Below are 23,988 nucleotides of genomic sequence, written 5' to 3'. Positions count from 1 at the left end.
ATTGTAATATTATTTATAGATCTATTTTCCTACGAGTAGTTTTTGAGTTATATAACTTTGTGTATTAAGAACAAAAGTTTTATCATCCATAATAATTATTAATAGGTAGTTTAAAAATATATGATGGCAATATTGCAGGTTTTACAATAATATAGTTATTACTACCTAATATTAATAATCGACTATTTACATTTTTAAATTTATGGAAACTATCTGAGCTTAATAAGTATCTACTATGATTAATCATTAGGCATATTATATTTCATGTTTCTATAAATCCATTTTTAAAGTCTTTTATGCTTTGGAATAATTTAATTTTAATATTTTTTTCATTATACATTATAATAACTGAGAAACTCTTTGATTAGAAATATCCACATTTTCAAAAAAAATCATATTCCTAGCAAAATTAAGTACTGTGAAAAAAGTTAGGTTAGGTAACTTAAAGTTTCCGAAAATTATAATTTGAATAAGAATACTATTAGGCAAAGATAAAAATGGAGAAGTAGGTATCGTCGGTGAATCACCCTGTATAGAACTCCGCCTTAAAGTTTGTGATGATAAAATATATGTACTGCTGGTGCTCATAATATCACTTTAAATTACCTTTTAGACACATGATTTACAACATCAATACTTCAATACACTCGCATTTTAATGTAACCCATTGACGCATTTTTTTTTTTTTTTCATTAACAGATTCTGTAGATAATATAATATCTACTCACATGATATGGACGAATGTTTTGTGTAGGTAAACTATGGATATAGGCCAATCAGATTTATTTTTTCTATTTAACAAAAAATACTTTGCCATCATCCGTTACTGAAACACAAATAATAATATATACTCGATATAATACCATAAACCTTTGTACTAGTAGCGACCATTCACCAATAGTCGCTCAATTATTATTATAAAATAGGTAAACCTATGGAACATGACTAGTATCTATAAAATGTTGATTATAATAGAAATAAAATTACCTACAAGGTAGGTGGAAACAATTAATGTTAGGAGAACGATGATAATTTCTTCCTTTTCATCGAATTCCAAATAGTTATAATTGTCTTTAAATTTTACGTTTGTTTTGTTTTATTAAGACAACTCTGCGTTTCCCATTGATCATTTTTATAACTAACTCTTAGACGTAGACTACGCGTAATACAATAGAAATATAATGTATTATATGATTATGTAACACATTTTTTAATGTTATCAGTGTAACTTTTTTTTCGATTGTCTTATTTGCTTAATTTATAACTTAAAAAACATTTAGCAACTTTACTGCTGTCAAATAAATAATTCATATACCCGATGACTTTGTTTTAGGTCATTTTTAAAACATTAAGCTTTCATGTAATGAATGATATTTCATGCATTAAGGGTAGGGATATTGATGTTAGTTTGAATTTATTCAAATTCTTAATAGGAGATAAATAATAACAAAATACGAAAATATACTATAGTATATACATATATCAATAGAAATTTATTTTCTCGCATAATTTTAAATACACGAATTGGGATGGGCAATTTGCAAGACATAACGAAACATGAATTTCTAGATATTCCCGGAACGTATAGGAATTTAAATAAATAATATTTAAATTGTCGGAACGAATAATTATTGTACCTGTAGTTATAACCCATCATAAAGTTAAATAATGTATTTAATTTAAATATTCGAGTTTTTTACTGAATATACATTTAAAAAATTACTCATAGAAATAAAATGTTTAAAAGTATACAGACCAAAAATCAGGTTTCAATAAATTGTTTTTGAAGTTATTGTTCCTATTCTAGTGAATTGGATACAATATTTGTAGAATTGATACGTCTCATTACACTTCTCTCATATTCTTTATTACATTGATACAAAAAATAAATAAATAAAACTAACATTTAGTCACTTAATAACAATGTATTATAATATTTATTTTTTGCATAAACAATTATAAATACATTTTATTAATCCAGTAAACCATGTAGGTAGCTGTTAATAATAATTAAATTAACAAAAAAATTCTAATTTATAAAATAAATCGTCTATTTTCTATTTCTTCGAAATTTATATTCAAAAATAATTTGAACACTCAAAATCTCACTATTAAATAAACATATTTCACGTAAACAGCCAAACAGGATATATGGAAAGGTAATAATAAATTATTAAATTATGTAAGACGAATTTATAATAACGAGTTATGTTTCTCAGACATACGGAAATCCTGTTTAAGATTTTAGAACTCTAGACCCTTGTACATATTCTAGCTTTATCTAGCAAATATAAAATATGAATAAGGTAAACTCTGGACGAAATTGTTCTTTAAGTCTACTAAAAATATTAACTGCACTAATTAGGTACTTACTAATGATGAATAACATTATCCTGTACCTACTATAATGCTAAAATTTTATAATACCTACATTTTGAAATTATTATAATATATAAAATAATATATTTAAACTTATAAAACTAAACATAAATTAAGATGCGTTAACTCTCATTAAAAAACACATTATAAAATAGTTACTGAAATATATGGGTAATTGTTTTAACAGTCTCGGGTATTCCTGGGAATTTCCGATCACGGATTTTCTGAAAATGGGAATACGCTCCTGAGAACTACCGGCACTATACTAACAATATTAACGAGTATAGAATCTATAATAGATCAATGCTTCACAAATTATGAACCATATGGCCCCTAAGACGGCTGTATATAGAATTGGGAAAGAAGCATAAAATATTTCAAAATATTTATTTTATGTAATTAATTCATGAAAAAACATGTTGATTATCTAAATTGAATGTTCATTGTTCAGCCATTTAATTAATTTTGTCTACATCTAAGAATTATATTTCACGACTATCATCAATTATAAACTAAACATACCATTTTCACTTAAATTAGGTAAACCCATATTTAAATGTTACAAGACTTGTCGTTAAAATGGAAAATTAGTTGAAAGCTGATATAATAATTAGGTAGCCTATTATAAAATACGTTTTAAATTTAAAATATTAAAAACGTATATGTGATTACTATTTATTTAATCTGTGTTCAACAATTTAACATTGAATATATTATTATGTAGTTAAAAAAAAATAAGTATTTTTATTTTAATATTTTTACGGTATAAAAACAATCCTAAATCTTAGGGAGACCACTTAAAAAAAAATATTGATAAACGCTGGTATTGAAGACCATATAGTCAACATACCATACCCATATATTTACATATATGTATTAAATAGATTTTCTCTTTATAATAATTGCACTAATGAACACTTCTAAAAATTAAATCATTCAGTACATAATATACAATCATTTAAAAAAATAGTTGTTATAACCTATACATATAATATAGAAATAAGTATAGAATTAATATTTAGTATTATGTTAAATTTTATTCCACGTTAAATATCCCGGTCTAACCGTTTTTAGTACAATAATATTGTTTCAAATGTAAGACATAATATTATATTCATATTATATTTGATCCAAAAGTATTGATATTTGAATTTCTATGGTATTATATGTTATAATACGGAATAATATATTCCATACGTTTGTCTATTCTATAATATGATTGATCATAATACGGTTAGGTCATGGAGTAAAATTACATTATATTGATTTGATCTTTTTTTATTATTATTATTATTGAGAGCAAATCAAACATAGGACTTGAATAAAATCTTTCTGAACTGAAGTGATTTTATTTTACTACGGTGTATTATAATTTATTCGTTCATGAAAAAAATGCAATAATTTAAGGGCTATTTTTTCAGAATAGGTTTTATTATTGAATTTTTTGTTTTCATTAACTACAAACATTTATCCATATAAAAAATATTTATGACTTGTTTTTATTTGAACAGCTGTTTTATTTTTATTTGTATTTTTGAAATCATATTTAAATTTATTTGTTATTTGAGAATAAAGTACATAATTCCAAAATTACTGTTTTTCTATGGATTTTGTTCACTGTCATACAATTAATGAAACATAATAATAAAACTAAGTCACAATTTAACTTGATATTTTACATTTTTACGATGGTAAATTCAATTTGGATTAGATAATCTATTTTAACTTATCTTTAAAATAAGCCGCAGCAACAAATAATAATCAACTAAGAATTATAGCTGTTATATCAAATTATAATAGCTTAGAAATCTAACCTAAATTAGTTAGGTAAACAGTTATTAATCATGAAATGTACTTTTTTTCATTTAGTTTGTTGTTTATATTTTTTAATTTTATTCTGATCTACAAGTATTATACTATGATTTATTGATTTTGCGTTTCATATTTTATTTGTTTAAGTTACTAAATAGTTGAGTACATTTTTCTTGTGATTTTTTTTATTTTAAAGCATGGATAGGATTATTCCAAATAAAGTTTTTGAAGGTTGGCTTATGTGATATAAATAATGATAAATTAAATAAACAACGCGCAACGCTGAAAAAAAACTGTTTGTAGCTATCATATTTTAAATTTGTATATTTTTTACAGACATGCTTTATACATTATACATATTATTAAATACCATGTAGATGTAAGCTATTGTAAATTTGTAACAATAATGATATTAAGTAAATTATTTCATATATTAGGTACACATTAAATTATTCACTAAACAACTTTTGTGGTTGGTAAAGTGACGTAATAGGAACTCCGTAGCACCACTGCAACATTTAGTGAACGTCTTAAATAAATCATCCTGAGGGTAAATGAATATGATATATAATATAATAATTAAATGTTCAGTTCTTGAGTATTCGTATAACTACAAAGTTTAGGATGACGCCGATGTATTTCTCTTCTATGTTCGGCAGTTTTGCTTTTTTAGTATGTTATTCTTACCATGTACATTGTACGCATTACACTTTTTGCCTCTAAAGAAACTACAAGTAACTATCAAAGTTCTTCCCTCAGGACCACCCTATATAAAGTAAACCTAAGTAACAAAAAGTCACAAGTGCCTATAGACATTTTGAATAATAACTCGTAGTTTTGTGACAAACCATCATATTCAGCTCAAATAATAGACTAATAATGTTTACTGCAGAATATATTATTCACATGGTTTGTTGAAAATAATATTTTATAGTTGTACAGCATGTGAATAGGTATTTATAATAGGTGAGTGACGTTTATTATAGCTGTGATAAGCTATAAAATAATCTTCATACAAACACAATTATTAATAATACTAATTGGTGATAAATAGTTACAACAAAAGCATTAAGATATAAAATCGATAAAAACCGAAAGATATCTTGCGTTCACAGTAGTTCATTGGCAATAGAACCATTAAAATGTAATTTTAACGCACAAAGAGGTACAACAGGTGTTAAACTATTAAATACCTATGCGCCGTGCACGGCAGCTTAAACGTTACGTTATAGATTACTATAATATTATAATAGTATACAGCTAGTTGGAATATCGATGAACAATGCTGCCACGCGATTGGCAGCAACCATCAGAACCGGAATAAATAAATATAATGCCATAGGTCTTCGTACGTTTGATCAGTAATTGCGTTCATTATAACAATTATTTAATTTAGAAATCCCGTTGCAACGTGTTGAAAAATTATATGAACCTCACACCGCGTCATCCCGAATGCGTAGGTAGGTACGACACAATAATATTATAAACGTCGATAAAAGTTATTATATTTTGATTTTTTTTTTTTTTAAATACATCAACTGTAAAATAATCGACAAGGTTAAAAAAAATATGTACAGACGTCCCCGGACATTTCAATGAACAAGGTCACGCAAGAATAAACTTTGAGTTATAATATATTATTGTTACAAAGATATTATATTATATATTTTCATTATATCTTTGTAAAAGATCATTTGAAATGGAAGTAGTAAACGTAACTATATATTTAGTCGTATATAACTATACTTGATATATATGTATATCATTCGAAGTAGGTAATACCTTATACATATGTCCTATCTATCAGCGTACGACGTCGCGCCGCGTGTAGTCGACAACGCTTAGATAATAATTATATTTATAACAAACAAAAAAATAAAAAAAGTCAATAAAATATAATAATAATCGTAATAATAATTGGTGTAATACGGACGCATACGACCGCGATGATTTTGGGCAGCTGTAGGAATGCAAACCGATGAGGTACATATAAAATAGGATGTATAATATACAGAATGAGTTTCACATTGGAAAATTATAGATGGGCATGAATGTGTGTGTGAATGTTATAGCCAACGATTTTTGTGTTTAAAAGAAAAAGAAAAAAACAACACTATTCTCCAGCTGCCGGAAAGACGAAGGGGTAGGGGAAACCACGTCCTAGGGAAAGTCTTCTTGGCGCGCACTTGGCACGGCGCAGGTCATCAACTATAACGGCACCTTCTCCGGTATATAGCTCTTCTAAGTTTAAACTACTCTTTTAGTCAATTGCCGAAGCTCAGTACGCGCATTTAAGAGTTGACTGAACAGTCGGAGAGTATAGTTCAACTGCTGCGGTGTGTTCGGTTTGCTGATATTCGCGTGCGCGTTTACCATCAATAATATTCCGTGCGTGCGTGCCATTTACACAGAGTGTTGCGAGTTATAATCTTTTTTGTTTTCCACCGATTCGCCACAATACTGTTCGGATCGTAAGCCGGAAATCAATTCCGTGGTGCGGAACTTGTACTGACGCCTAGAAGACGTTTTTATTAAATACATTTCAAAGGTTAGTGTTTTTGTTTTATTTCTAATACGATTAATGTGAAAAATAAATAAATATACATTCTAAATTCGTACACGTTGATCAGCAACAATAACAACCACATACAACAAACAATATTATTTATACACCTATTATGTTTTACACCGGTGGATAAACGAAACTCCAAAGTCAGCGGTTCGATAAATGACAAAACTAAAATTGAAATAACAATATATTTTTAATTTGGCGAGTAGACTTGGACTGAGATAACCGTAACAATTTTAGGATGTATACGAACAAGGATGAGAAATATATTAAACGACCCTTGGATGATACTACCACGATCTCCATTAATGTCCCTAATGAGATCAGCGATGTCAAGTCGCCTCCTTCTCGAAATCTATCGGTGAGAATATTATTACTTCTTGTATAACTTCCTCCACCCGTGGGTTCTGGGATCGCACACATCGCAAACGCTTTTCCAGGTTTCCGTCGTACCAGTGAGCAAACCGAAGGCGACGCTTGTTTTTAGCTTGGTGTTTTATTTTATTTTATTTATTTTTTTTTTTTACGCCAACCTAAGTATACCTAATATTATAACTATATCTATTATTATTATGGTATAATGTAAATCAAACAATAGTTGGCGAAAAAAAAAAAAGAAAAAAACGCATAAGTAGACGTAGTGGCGTAGTAAACACATTATACATATTACAATACTTATAAATTATATTATAGAGCAATAGAGTACACGCAATGTGGTGGTTCTGTGACGGGTTTTGTGCCAAGGTTCAAGGTGAATTTATACCGATAGTAAATATTATATAACGATTCGAATATCATACACTTGAACCAGTTTCGGGTCGATGTCGTGGACGCGTATAGGTCAGCGACGTGTCTCGAACACGTTTCCGGGTGACGGCTTAACGAAATATTGACCAAAAAAAAAAAAAACCGTTAAACTCGAAATACCCGAGAGGTCTTCTTCTCGTAACAACACATAATATACACGAATGTCTTTGACGTGCGCAATATGTTCGTATATATTCTCGGAAACTGTGATCGTAACCACGAGAACACGGTTTTTTTTTTTTCAAGGTCTCGACTCTCTATCGGTACTTTGAACAAATACCTACTTTATTCGGACGCCAAACTCGATGATTTTGGGGGAGGGCGTTCCGAACTACCGGCGTGTACATATAGTAATATTATCGTAGCTTAGATCATCGTGTGGGTGTGTGTGTGTGTGTGTGTGTGTGTGTACATATAACGACATAGCGTGTTTATTTGCGATGATGTTTCAGATGATAAAATGGGTGCTGATCGTAAGTCTGGGATGCTGCGCGCTGATGTATAGCGCCAGCTCGTCACCCATCGTTAGCAGCTCGACGTCCGAACCGGAAAAGGAACTTAACCATGCGAACGCGGCCGCGCCCGAGACGGCAGACAAGCTGGTAGCCACGTCACCGGACAGCGGCCGACAATCGGCCGAGACGGCCGCCGTGCAGCCAGCTCCCGTTTCCGAATCGGTTCCGGTGGCCCAGCCGTCCGCGCCGGCCGCCGTCGCACCGGAAGCGTCCACAGACGAGGACGACGACGATGACGACGATGACGACGACGTGGTCGACTTGGACATCACCGGCGACGACGACGACGACGACGATGACGAAGAGGAAGATGACGATGACGACGACGACGACGACGATGACGAAGAGGAAGAAGATGTCGTGCCACAACCGGCCAGTGCAAACGCTGCCAACGGCGCCGCCGACCCATCCGCAGCAGCTTCCGGATCGAATTCCGGTAGCACCGCCACAGCGGCCCCAGCCGCGAGTTCCGGAAGCGACGACGACGACGACGATGACGAAGAAGAAGACGAAGATTACTTGGACCGATTCTTCGAAGACATCCTCGGAGGTCAGTCTTGATTTTCAATTTACATTATTTAAATAATTATTGTTTTTTTTCTCGTACCCCAATTAATTACATTATCACAATATAATATAACTGCGGTTGAGCGTCACTGGACGATCTCTTCTATCGCCTTTGAATAATGCTGCACCGTCAACGGAAACGATAAACAAAAAAAATAGCTTTAAGACGGGTTATCACTGTACACCGTGTCGTCTGTAGTCGGATATGATTCGATGTATCCGAGTTGTAGGAAACGTGTTGGGTAACAAAATGTTGTTACCTTTATAATATTATTATGTACAAAACTCGACCCGACTGCGCGGTGTAGAGTGAATCCGGCTTTACGTTGCACTTATTGGTTCTGCACCACGTACCGCGGATGTATTGCCCACCAAAGTTGGAGATATTTTTAATTGTTGGTATCGAGTTGGGGTTTTTTCGGTGGATTTAAATTCTCTCCCGCGTTCTTTACAACACGCACATGTTGATTTTATATTTAAAAAATAATACAAAATACGCGATTCATTGCCATTCCGTATACGCCAAATTATAAGGCGCGTTGGGCTTTCCCTGTTTTTTCGACAACGATTGCACTCGATCGATTGCGCTGCTGTGTGTGTGCATTCGGTCAAAAATTGTTTCTCTACCGTTCTATGTCGGAAAAAAATACTTTGAAAAGTCGGCTCGACAGTGCGCCGCCGTGTCCAATCCGATCGGATCGATATTCGTTTCCAGTTTATCGAACAGTTCAGACGGCATGCAATCAAGGTCGACAGTGCTAGACGTTTCGACGATTTCGCCGGTTCGTTTTCTCGCGGTCGACCATAGTTTTCTGCGATTCGAAATTTCACGTACCGATCATACCTTCGTATGCGTACACTTCGTTGCGATTTTCGGTCCACGAGAAAGAAGAAACACGAAAAGCGATAAATAAATAAAATGCGTTTCCCGCAATTTCATACGGACGAAATCCGCGATGTCGGTCACGATCTCTGTCGCCACCGCCGTGCACGCGTCTCTATATACCTATACAATATTATTATTATTATGCACCTGCGCAAAATGGGCATGATAATAATATTCACATCCCGGTAATGGTACGTGGCTGAGAAAAACGCTGTTGTGCACAATTTTTTAATTTTTTTTTTAATAATATTATTCGCTTTATTTTATTTTTAATTTTCGTTGTTCATCATCTTTTTCTTTTTCTTCTTCTTCATCTTCTTTGCTCGCTTTACACATCTGATAACGGTGACTCGATAAACAATGATTAATACTCTCGATCGTTGACACCGAAAATCATCACAAAAGCACTACATAATATTACCAAAACGAATTGTGAACAGTGAACAATGCAAAACTGTAAACATAAACACACGACAATTATGTTTTATAGTAATTTTTGTTTGACATTGCTTCTGCCACAGTTTTATAACAGTCACATGACCATAGATATGAATATGCGTTTATACTACTACTGTAATATAAATGTATATTATATAATATGCGGTTCCGCGACATTAATGTCACATTTTCATTCATTTGATCATTTCATGTATTTAAGTTAAAATCACCAACAACGATATGCATAAAAATTCAGCCAAAATTCGTCCACGATTGTATCGTTAAGAAATATTATAGGACATTTTATCATATATCATTTTTTTTTTTTTTAACACGACGTCGTCGATTCTCTAATATACCTTCGCGTCTACAATAAGTGTGTTGAGCCGAGACTCGTAAAACGTCACTATTCGAAGTGCAACATCGCACTATTGTTTTCCACATTGATTCGACCACTATTACACGACCAACCAAACCTTTTACGTCTCATCATAATTCATCAATCCGGAGAGGACAAATTTTGGTTCAGATTTTTTTCCATTTCACCCTGTGGGTGTAGCATGTCGCACGCCACATATAACGTACCTACCTATATATGCCATCTATTGGAATCTATGACACGAGTGTAATTTTGGCATTGTGTGTCTGTTTGTTTTTTTTAGGTTGATCGAACCCGATCGACCGCGGGAGACTAACAATTACAGAAACATTAACATCAAGATACGACAATGTGTGTATAAAAAAAAATCTATGTATACACATTTTACATTGTATATGACATGTGAAAAACAACATCGAGAAACTCATCTCACTACTTAACGGACTCGATCAAAACACTTTGATATACAAAAAAAAAAAAACAACAACAACAACAACAACAACATAAACAACGACATAGATTTAAGAATGTAAAAACAAAACTTATTTATTTAAAGTTTTTACTTATTTATTTATTTATTTATTTATTTATTAATAATTTATTTTAGATATTAGAAATTCAATATTTCAACGCTATAATATTACACCTATAATTTTTTTTATACATATATGCCTATATAATAATATATAAATATATATATATATATATTTACGGCAATTTGTTACCAAACAACAACTACTCGAATAACGAATACATACATACATACATATATATATATATATGTATAAATATGATAATATTATAGTGTGTCATTTAATAACAGTCAAAACAAAATTATGTTAATTCGTGTTCAATATAGAGTAAGATTTATTATAATATTAATATCTTTGAGTGTCATAACGAATTATTATTTTTTTTTTTATATTATCAAAAAGTTTTTAAAAAAAACATGGCTGTGATAGCAAATATTTCAGCAAATAAACAGATTTGAATATATTGAAACTACATTATGTTAATAATTTAAATCCACACCTTATTTTAACTAGTACACACGCTGAGTACATTATTGTCATAATTATATATACAGCGTATAAACAATAATAAATTAGAATACAATATAAAAGTATGGGGAAAAAAACAACAATAACGGTGGAGGTACGTTTTGCACACACACATACACTGACATACACACACACTACATATATATATATATTATAATAAACGTTAGTATTTCGCTTTATACTGTGCGTGATGATGTAGTGATATATACCTGCAGGATGGTGTGTGGTGGTGAAATGTTGCGCAAGCTCGCAGAAACTTTAGGAGGAATTTCGTCCGGAAAGATGTTCCGTTATAATATAATATTATTATTATTATTATTATTATTACTATCTAATATGCGTTTCTTGTCCGCGCACTTACGCATCAACCTATATACTAACTGGGAGCCAAACTATTGTTATTATTATACGCTCTTATAGGTCCACATTTTTGTGGTACGCAATATATATTAAAGTCTCTAAGTATAAACCACATAATAAAAACATATTTATTGATTATGATGGACGGATTAGAGTTCAGTTAGACTTTTCTCTTAAAATTCGACGTAAGGTGAACAGGCTAATGTTCATCACGAAGCACATACTCGTACTATCACAAAAAATAATATTTATTTTACGCTGTGATTGACGTTCTGGTTTTGGACTGTGGGTTGAATCTCGATCGTCGAAAATAACTCGCGATCGTGACGATACTTTCGAGGTATAGGATAAAAAAAAAAAAATGCTCAAAGATCGTTTACTTATAGCAATAAACCAGTGACCCATACGTACCAGCTTTATAACCATACAATAACCGACTTTATGTGATGTAAATAATATTATTATACTATCGTCGTACTGTGACTTGTGAACTGCGGTCCGGCGATGAAGATGTTAAGGAACGATGACGAAGGTGACTGCATCGACGACAAGGACGAAGGAAGTATGTAATTAATATAGTAATTAGAATATATAGAAATGGACACTTTTTCGTTCATCGTTCGTGAGCAGGTAAAATATATAATATGTAAAGGAAATCGGTGTGTATATAAGATATTATTAAAACTTATTAATACCTATAGTATGCTAAACTTATTTAAACTTCGCAATATTTGGTGCCGAGCGGATACGGGTTTGTCAGATTTTTATGTAAATATTATTATAAAATACTTAAAGACGCTTACTATATTATTTATAATTATTGTGTTATTATATTGTTTTATTAATATTACCATCGATGTCGCAACATTATAATAATATTATTGTTGTTGTGTAATAACGGACGTATTGTTCTTGTGTATTGCATGATCACAGATGACGAAGAAGAGGAAGAGACGTCTTCGGTTAGCACGCTGGTGTTCGGACAGTCGTCCACCACTGCAGCGCCCGTGCAGGGCCTCTCCGTATCGTCACCGACCGAAGACTCGCCGGACTACGGGACGGGCGGCGATGGCTCCGCAGCGTCTAGCGTCAACTATGACGATGGCGCTGGCGTAGACGACGCGGCGTCCGCCGACCAAGACGGGCCGCACACCGTCACGCTGTTGTCACCTGTGCCCAACGACGATGACTTGGCGGACGGCGAGGACGGTGCCGCGTCCGTAGCGTCTTCCGTGCAGGCTGTCGAGTCCAATAGCATCGCGGCCGCGGCTGCTCCGGCGTCGGCCAACGCGAGTGACGACGATGACGACGACGATGACGACGATGACGATGACGATGACGACGACGAAGACTCGTCGGCCGCGGGCACGGGTGGCAGCGACGACGATGACGACGATGACGATGATGACGATGATGACGACGACGATGACGACTCCAGCGAAACCAGAACGGCGGCCAAGGGACGAGCGCGTGAGTGCATACAAACTTCCGGTAACTTTCGTCCGGTTACGCCACCACCGCCTCACCGCATCCACCACCGCTTCACGTCCCAAGTCTTATAATTATTTTTTTAAGGTCTTTGGGCCACTCACATGCTCTCGTAGGGAATTTCTTCTGTTTGAAAAAATATTATTTTGAAAATTTTTCATCTATTCTGCTAAAAAGTAAGTACAGTTATTTTGAATTAATTCCCAAAAATTCCACTAATTTTTAGTTGTAAGTTTAAATCGTTCGAAGTCAGGCTATGTTTTTTAAACCAAAAACCAGGAAAGGGAAGTACAAAAAAATTATTAATCATAATTTAATCAATTGCGACTATTGCGAGATAGATAAAATCTATATTGATAATATTATATAATGACTACTTCAATTACCTAAAATCACCTAAAAAAAAATTGAGAGATTTAAAACAGACTGTTTCAAAATTTATTAATCGGGGAATATTTATATTATAAAGTAGTTTATTTCTTTTTAATATCCATATCATGATTGAATAATGTCTTATAGTTTTGAAACCTGACATTAATTATTCAGCATTTTGAAAAAAATGATATATAAAAATCGACTCGCACTGTCATGATAAAATTTGGTGTGACCAGTACGACTACAAATAAAAATTGATAGATTGTTTTAAAATTATATATACCTTTGTCCTTTATATTTGTGAGATCGATGGCTCCCTTTATAGGTAGTTATTATATGCCCACTCCTTGAGTGTTACCTCCGATAAATGGTAAAATTTCTTATTATTTGTGTGCTTCGATAAGACGATAACAACAGCTTACGTATTTTGATTAGAATCGATAATGAAATAATTTTAAAGAGATCTATCAACTATTTAAGTGTAAAACAGTAGTATAAAATTTATAAACTATGAGATTACAGATGAAGCGATCTAGTCAAGTTCTTGTCTATACTCGTATCGGTCCTGAGCGATCACGAATAATATTGTATTATACACAGTCTATAAAATGCATTTGGACGCTTATACTCGATTTCTGATATATCCAACTATGCGAATTTTTAGACCACATATTCCGGATATTGTGATAATTGCTAGCGAAAAAAAAATAGCGATCAAAGATAATGTGTTAAGGTAGGTAAGCAGCACACGCGATTTTGTTGGTCTAACATTAAAATAACTTTTTTTTTTAATGTGCGTGACGACCATGATTATAATAATCATCACTATCGCCGATGGCATATTAACCATAATATTATAATTATTAATATAACATAATTCGATAACTGCGCTACTGCATTTACCGCGGTGCACAGTATATTATATTATATTATAGGTCGAGGTAAATACTTACGCCACATCTTGCTCATTTCCCCAGGGAACTTTTCCGGTGATTTATCATCCACGCTTGCGTACGATTTTTCGACATACCTCTAACATATTGTATGAACTGCAGTGATTAATTACAATATTTGCTGTCTAAGTATAATAGGTAGGTATACATAGTATTTTGCCGTAGGTACGGTTTATTCCCCGGTGTGAACTTTTTATCTCTTTTTTTGTTCAGTGTGCATATTTTAGTGTAATATATATTACGAGTAATATTATTATTCGAGCTTGCAAATATCAATGATCTCCAATAAAGAGACGAACTGTACGCAAAACATCAGTCAGACCCGAAGGCTTCGGTGGTGATTAAATATACAGCGCCGATTACGACAAGGAAATAATATTTACTATTATTATACGAATGCGAGTGACTCGGTCGCATCGTTGCACGTCGTCATACAGGTACAATATTATTCGCCTTACGCGTGTGTTCTGCTAAAGACGACATGTTTTCCTAGGTTTATTCCAAAGATGCATAACAATATTATTAATATTTTTCGTGGAAAAGAAATTTATATATTTATATTTAATCCGACACTTGTTGAATTCAATCTAATTACTACTGCAGTGGATCTTGTTCGGAGGTGCAATTACCAGATTTTCACACGACTGAACCGTTATAACCAGTTATACTAATTAGTATAACTACCACAATATAACCTATCTTAGTATTCAAATTTTATCGTATCTGTATGTACAAAAGTCACCGTTCAGCCTTCAACTACCTAATGATATTTAATATTATATGCATATAGATACACAGTTATAACATTTATTCGGTATTTTAGTCGAACACGGTCTTTTTATTGTCGTTGACCAGCAATCGTTTTAACTCCAAACTACCTACATGGTAATAAATCGTGTAGGTACCTAATACCAATCTCGTACGATTAGCTCGACGACCGTAACGATAATAATATATTATTAAAATATTTTCCAAGACTATGACTCTATAGAAAGTCGTATCTAGCTTTGCAGCCGATGACCGTATAGGTGTACATCCGTATCCGCGTGGAGACGAGAGGTCTGACAAAAAATGACCAGTACCTCACTACCTCCATATACTAAACGTACACGCGGCGAAAACAATCCGTGACGTCACCAGTCCTATGTTGTCTCGGAGCAAGTGAGTGAAAGACAGACAGAGAGAGAGTGACAAAGAGAGAAAAACAGAGTAACGGAGAGAGTATACTTATATAGTCTCGCCAAGTATATAATATAATATCAAATATCAGTCTGCAGCGTAAATAACAATAGGTAATCATTATTGTTGACGCCGTCTCGCTAAACCCCGCGGGTACCTACTTTACTTGTGTCATTATTAACTTTTAGAGGAAGAAAAATGGAAATGTCTGCGTTTTTTCCATGATGGATATCATCATTAAAAGTATCAAAGTTGCTACTATTGAATAATTTATTAAATCCAATAAAACGCGAAAATTTTTCTTCACTCTTTCATTTTTTTTTTTTTGTTTCAATCAAGTTAATAGAGAATGAGTACTGCCATCATACTAGCCGCTGATCCGTATTTTAATAGGCGAATGTATTACCTTTATATCCGACCTGACCGCGTCCAGTGGTATCCGGAAACCTAAATCCGGATGCGGGCGCGAAGACGGGCGCGGACAACCACCGAAACGGGTTCAAGGATGTGACCTCCATACCGGTCGCGTATATGTGTCGACCATGTGGGCGTGCCAGGACGCTATATATAGCTAACAGCCGCGTAGAAAGCAACTGGAATCGTATAGGAGGCATCCACACAACGCTAGATTTATATTATACATTACACCACGCTGTGTACGTGTGTGCACTTCGATAGTTTAACGGAATATTATTATAATTTATAATGCGGTACATATTATTAATATTATTATTATTATCATATTATGCCGTCGATGGATGTCGTGTCCCACGAAAATCGTTTCTCCAGAAAACTGGTACTTTCTAAACGGCCGGGACCTGCAACTGCCCCCCGGGGAAATTTCTCTCTGGTCCCCTCCAACGACTGCTTCACGGTTCATCCGTAATCGTATTTCATCCCGTTGTAGTTATATACCTATATACTGTTTTACTTTCAATCACACACACACATATGTATATAGGTTAGGTACAAGCCGTTCTCGTCTGCTCGTAATCATCACAAATATTTTTTATAAAATATATTATAGGTATATTAATATTTTAATGGAAAGCGATTTATTTACATTTCGTCGTCCGTCAAAACGGCCTTTATTACTTTTTCTTTTTTACCAATAAAAATATATTGTGCCGTATACTGGCGGTGTCGCGTGCGTTTCACATTTTCGGAGGCCTGCTGCAGTGTACCTATATATACACATTGTAAACTTCGAGTCACGTTTCAATAGCAATTCACTAAATTAGAATCACTTTGTTTTCGTGCTCTGCACTTACGCACAAGACAATAGCGCCGAATGACTTGACGCGCATTCGACAACAATGGTAATAATATAATTGGTTTCAGTTAATAAATTATAATCAAATGGAGAGGACGACTAGGCTCGTATAATATATTGCGAGGATCCAACAATGTTTATCTGACATTTAATGATGCTCCGTGACTCTACAGTAATAACATAATCAAATCAATACATTTTCATTTTAAGCCAGGAAATGACATAAAACTGCAGAGTTCGTAAAAATTACAAAGACAATGCTTTCGGAGAAAGATGTAAACTTTATTATGTTTTTTTCTCACAAATTTCGAGATGCTAAACAATATATTCACACAGATTACTACCACACGTATGTCTGTACACGTAATTCTCACAATTCTTCTCATATAGGGTTTGTTTGAATTTTTATTTTATTTTTTCCCGGAACACTAAACAGATAATACTATAATATTGATAGACTTCGGTTAAAAAAGTATTTGCATTTATATGAGTTATATTTTATGAATAAATGGAAAAATAAAGCAACGTAACCATTTTTCTATAATACTTTCAATTATTCTAGTTGGACAACCAATTTTGAGAAAGAAAAAAATTTTTTACATTCAATATTCAAACAACCGACAACGTGAGCATGTTTCCTGTTTCTATAAAATATGATGTTATTGATTTGTGGTAGAACAAAATGTGGTTGGTGTGTTTTGCTTTTATCACAAAAATGCTGAATGGTAGGTACATTAATTTAACATAAATAATATCTTAAAATATTATGACAGATCACCGCGTTTTACTTACAAATTCTTTTTCATATATATATATATATAGGTATTCGAAATATCCAACGCTGTATTTTTTTTATTCAAAATTTTTTTTAAAATAACACCACTTGTGAAAATCTTGGGAAAAACTATCGGGAACGACGTATTAACATTTAATGGAAAATGAACGGTTTATTGGCTGTTGTTGGCTATACATAGAGCTCGGCTCGAAATGCATTGAACCAAGCACGCACTTGCTTATTACATAGAACCAGCTGATTATCATCGCGTTCATCCTTAAGCCGAATGGATTCCCAGGACGGCCAGGACTCGTATGAATTTGAAATAAGCGAATAACGTGATATCCGTTATCTGTGTTGATATTATCGAATAATAATAATATTTATTATCTTCTTATATGGACGGATTTCTCTTTATACCTAATGTTTTTCAACTATTTTTTAGTAGTCTTTATTTAACTTAATTTTTCCCTGTTTCCGTGGAAAACGAAATGATACACTTATTGTCTGTGGAGGGAAAGGTAAGAAAATAATTGGTTAGGTTAAAAGTATAAAATATAGTCTATGTAATCTAATAAAATAAACCAATATACAAAATTATTTTATCCAGAAAAAGAACATAATTGATTGTACGTGTTATCATATTATAGTAATATTGGATTATTAACGTACAAACGTAAAATTTAAGATGTTTTTAATGGATTATTTTCAAATCGACTCAGATAGCTACTAAGTTTTTTCAACTGTCAATTTAACTAGTCTATGCCTGCCTTTGACCATTAGTATGTACCTACCTATGAGTAAATGATGTATAATATTATAGGACACTTGAACAAAAACGCTCAACCGCGACCGACGCCGGTCATATTATGAATTATTATTTTAAACGTGCCACCCGATGTACGTACCTATACACGGTGCGCGGTCACAATATTAAACGTCATTGATTCGCGTACGATAATAATAATATATTAATGTAATATAATATTTTAAACGCAAATAACGTTCGATTGCGGCTATCGACCGCGCGTATATTTGCCACAGAGCCAGAGCCGTCGTCATCGTCGTCGTCGTCGGGTTCGCGCAGGAATGCAGTTATCGAATTTTAAGGAGGCCAAACTGGTCGTGCGCCGTTGTCTCCGGACCGGAGCGCGTACCACTTATTATTATTATTTTTGCGGTGGCCGTCCCATTTCGCGCGAACCGAACAAGACGGATTAATAGCCGATAAATAATTACGTTATTATTTGTAGGTAGGTAACTACGTGTGTTATTGTCGGACGCGTGGCACTCGTCGAAATCGTTTCCTGTCCCGTTATTCCGCGCCAAAATATGGGTACAATATTATTATTATTATTATTATCATCGTCGTCGTCGACGTATCTGCACGACTGTTGCAGTGTCGTCATCCGGCCCACAATATTATCCGACTGCACCGCGCAACGGCCAGCAATCTAGCGCGTTATTAATAATCATTTTTACCATTCAAACGTGAATTCCAAAAGTAAATTCACCGTTGTTATCTTCACGATGAGTAGACGTGATGGCTGCGATGACACATCCGCAGCGAACCCATTATATTATATTATTATATATTATACATATTCACCTACAACCAGAGATTTTCAGCATAAAATGGAAAATATTAGTAAATCTTGGCAAAGTACGTATTGTAATAAATCCGTTATTTTTGTAAGATAATAATGACATGCCATGCGGTAATGCTATTTTGATGGATTTTTTCGCGCAGCTGACGCTGGAGGCTTCTCGGATTGTATAATATACTACCTATACGAACTTGTACAAGATAAATCACTTTTCACTTTTTCAATAGGTATAATATATTTAAAATATTTAGATTTTTTGTGCCATTTGAGTAGTGGTATGTTCTCTGGTGGCTTTTTTCCAAATGAAAAACCAACCCTTTTCCCTACAAATTTCTAATCAAATGAATTTCATTTTTAATCTGGTTGTCAAATCTAAATTCGAACGATTATGTTTGAGTTATTTAACTTCGTGTAGTTTAGGATATAATAGATCGAAAATAATACGAATACTGAATAAGTTTGGAAGGTAAGAAAATTATTGTAAACATGATGTAATTCGTAAAATTTATCTACATCCAATATTAAGTCTATTTTATATTTTTGTGAAACTATTTTTGAGGACTTTAATCCATTTCAATAACTCAGAAACTACTCATATGAATTTTAAATTAGATACATAAACATGCTTATTCCATAAAGTCATCTGCTTTACGTCTATTTACTGTAACAACCATCGACCTTAGGTCTAAGAGTAATTTTTATCTGAAAAAATTGTACAACTAATCTAAGCAATGTAAAATATGTCCTCAGATGTATTTAACAATTGTTAAAGAAACAGAAAATTTAGAAAATTCTTATTTAACAAGAAAATATGGGTGGACATGATCAATGACCACGTATAATAATGTTATTATGTTTTGTTTTTATTTCCTGAACGATACCGCAATTATTCGACGTGCGATGGGTATTTATAACACATATTCGTCGTCTTCTTTACCGAACAATTTATTTCCCTATTTATTTTACCTACGACCGGATGTGTGAGTATTTCCGGCTTTTCATTAAGGTCTTTATAGCAAGCATAAATTCGCCAAATATTCCATTGCGGCTGTAAACCCTACCCCCTCCCCCATAACTATACCGAATGGCCAAAACGCGTTACGAATGGGTCATCGTGGTATAAACCTATACTTAAAATATTGGAATATCGTTGTGTGGTATGCACCAAGTTCGGTAGGCGTAGTAATATACTGTTCAGCGAGGACCGCCAAAACTCAATAAATTAATATAAAATTAACTGCTGTAATGATAAATCGATTTATACATATTGGACACATTTAAATTTTATCTATGAGCGCACGTGCCAAGAACGTTGACCTACACATCGCAAATAATATTATTATGTATACTGCACATATGCATATACATTATAATATATACACCATGCAAAGACGCCGTTGAAATAATAATACCACCAGTGGGTTAACGGATCTTTGGTAAATGTATAATATTATTATTATCATCATGTTGATGCTATTCGACCATATAGCGTGCCAAGCAATTGGTTTTTTTTGAGGCGATCGTTTTTTTGGTAAAACTCTTTTTCGTATTCTCAACAATACGTAGTTTTCTTTACTTTTTTTTTTTTACAAATTTTTACAACATTTCAAAGTATTTTGTTTTCTAATGTGAGAGATCAATATTATTTTTTTTTATCTAATATCTATCACATATTTTTTTGTGTACTCCGAAACAGATTTTTTTTTTCATCAAACTTTGTTGCTGTATTACAATTAAATTATTGTTGGGCCGATGTTTTATTATTTATAAGCATTTTAAAGTTTAAATGAGTGAAGTAGCAGCGCAAAAGTTTGCGGCGTATCAGACACATCACGACAGCATAATTATGTAGCTTTAAATGCTTAAAAGTTATAACAATAAACAGAGACTTACAAAGGTTCGGTTTTATATTTTTATTTGTATGGTTTATATATTCCAAAAAAACATTATGCTTTGGAGTATGAAATTAAAAACAACCGCTACTCACAGTGTTTTGTAAAACTATGCTAACGATATAACAGAAATATAATTTGATATTTTTTCGTGAAAAATATTGTCAAAAACACAGTTATAGTAAAAATTAATGAAATACAAAAAAATATACATATTATAAATACATAACTATGCTCATTGCTCTGAGAAAAACATTGTCGTTAAACGAAAACCATAGTGGTGGGTATGATGACTAAATATTTTACATTATTGTTATTATTTATTTAAATTTTAATAGATCTTCAATCTACTACTGTTCGGGATGATAACAATATTTATTATAATTATCGTGACGCAGGTGGCCAACCAAAGCACTATATTGTGCTATTATAATCCGAGATTAAATTGAAAAAATGATCAACGTGCGCAAATTTCCCCCTACATAAGTAACTACGTATAACTTATAGCTATAAGTACTTATAAGAATTTAAAGTTTAAATAAACGGAGTCGTAGTGGACTAACATTTTGCGGGGTATCGCAATATGCTATTCTACTCCTCTCATCCAAGCTTAAAAATTAAAATATATTTTATAAGTATATGCTTATAAGTTATAATTAATCGAATACTCGTTGGAAATTCAATTTTTATACATCCACGTACTAAAAAAAAATATCCTGCTTATAAAAGAATATAATATTTCAGATTATATGAAATTAAAAACGTAGTAAAAAAAAACTATTTAAAAAAAATGTTTATACTATACGACATGAATAATATAATTTACAGTAAAAAAAATCGCTCTGCATTATAATATTACACAAACCACGACGTCCAAGACACCGAAAGCGTGCGCACATTAAATCAACAGACTAATTTAACGCACGGACGACGACGTGCTGTGCGTTCATTTATCGTCGTCTCCGTTATTTAATAGTATTTTTATAATAATTATATTATACAATAATTCTACCGACGTCTTTCCGTTTTACTCGTCAATGTTGTTGGCTTAGCGACAACAGTTCTTCTTTTCTTATTTCAATTTTCGTCGCGAATACTTTTCAAAGTATGGTGCTTGAAAAGTCTTGTGTAGGTATAATGTACTTGGTGTTACGCCATTTATATTATAGATATCGGAAATTGAGTGTGGTAAGCGATGCGATGAAGTGGTCGCTATTTTTCTCTGGTTGACATTTTTTTTTTTTTTTTTTATCAGTCATCGAGTGCGGTTTTTACCACACTCGTCCGCTATGAACATCGTTTTTTTTGAGTTCAATGATTTATCCACCGAATTTCAAGTGTGAAAACGCACAGTCGCATCATACGAACATCATAAATCTATGTAGCGGCCGTTGCGTATCTACCGTAAGATTAATACTACTTTATTTAATTTTTTTTATATCAAACTTTCTTCAAGTATCTGTGTGTATGCCATCATGGTCCATGGACCGTAGGTAAATAATATAATATAAACTTGAGCTTTACTTCAATCTGTGGCAGAGAGGGGAAGGATCGTAACTAATGAATATGATTTTCACAATGAGGTCCGTAGTTCAAAACGTTTTCGGGGAAATCAATTTCGTAGATATTCGAGACTCGATTTTTACGAGAGGTAACTAAAATTTATGTTTTCTGTCGAGTGCATAAATTCATTTTAACAGTTAAAACCAAAATGTCCCAACATCTATTAAGTCTAAGCTAAAATCTTTGCCACTATAGCTTTTTGTTTTTCCGTCACATAATCATCGGTTTGACGATAAACCGACCGACCGCAATTTACCACCCGTCGACTGCTAATCAGAGTGCGACATGGAACCCGCCTGTGCCTAAAACGTTTTCGCATAGATCGTCGTCATCATCATTATTACTATAAGGCGGATTTTTATGCATTTAAAACCAACCAAGTATGTCCTAAAATTTCTTAAAACATAGGTACATAATGAATCTACGCACTAAAGAATAAAATGTCCAAATATGAATGACAAAATTGATATACATTCTAAAAAATTAGAAAGAATTTATTTTCTGAATATTTCATTAAAATAATAAATTTGAAATTATGAAACGCTAATATAAATAATTTTACTCAAAATGTCTTTGTTTTGCAGATAATTTTAATCAATTAGAAAAAAAAAAAATTCTCAAATGTATTTGGCAAAACCGTTTGTATATCTACAAACATCTCTATTCATTTAAACTATAAAAATATACATATTTATCTATATCACAATAATAATTATTTATTTATAAATATACCTAAGATATATTGTGATTAAAATTGTTATATATAAGTCCTTAAAATAAAATAAAAATGAGTAAATTTCTATAGATGGCAAATGATATATGTAACATTATACGTTTTATAGTTTAAATCGTTATGTCGTAAAAACATTTTTTACTCATTTAGCGTATCATATCATAAAATCAATCATAAGAAATATGCAAATTCATACTAATCCGATCTGTAATCTTATACCTATATTTATCAGTATTATAAGATATTATTTTCATCACTAATGTGACAAAACTACCCAAATTATCGGGGTAATTTATATATTTTTCTACATTATTATTCGTATGTATGTTACGATTCATATACTCGTTGTTTTACTCAGTATCAAAATAAATGTTTAC

The 23,988-nt window shown here is 32.6% G+C and overlaps 1 protein-coding gene across 6 annotated transcripts in view; it reads left to right on the top strand.

The window, feature by feature from the left end:
- The first annotated feature begins 6,429 nt into the window (after positions 1-6,429).
- Positions 6,430-23,988, top strand: part of LOC107166749 (uncharacterized) — a 41,450-nt gene continuing 23,891 nt past the window's right edge. Inside the window, exons 1-3 of one of the 6 annotated variants that reach the window (XM_089218703.1) lie at positions 6,430-6,739; positions 8,020-8,632; positions 12,707-13,264. In XM_089218703.1, coding sequence (XP_089074829.1) covers positions 8,020-8,632; positions 12,707-13,264 — 1,171 coding nt within the window. In that variant the 5' untranslated portion in view covers positions 6,430-6,739. Of the gene's footprint in view, positions 6,740-6,871; positions 7,122-8,019; positions 8,633-12,706; positions 13,265-23,988 lie in introns of those variants that run through there. The other 5 variants (XM_089218700.1, XM_089218704.1, XM_089218697.1 and 2 more) reach the window with 5 other exon arrangements.

This window comes from Diuraphis noxia, unplaced genomic scaffold, assembly GCF_037042655.1.
Source record: "Diuraphis noxia isolate RWA-SAM2 unplaced genomic scaffold, SU_Dnox_SAM2 contig0002, whole genome shotgun sequence".
NCBI lineage: Eukaryota > Metazoa > Arthropoda > Insecta > Hemiptera > Aphididae > Diuraphis > Diuraphis noxia.
This window is presented reverse-complemented; position numbering and strand designations above follow the sequence as displayed.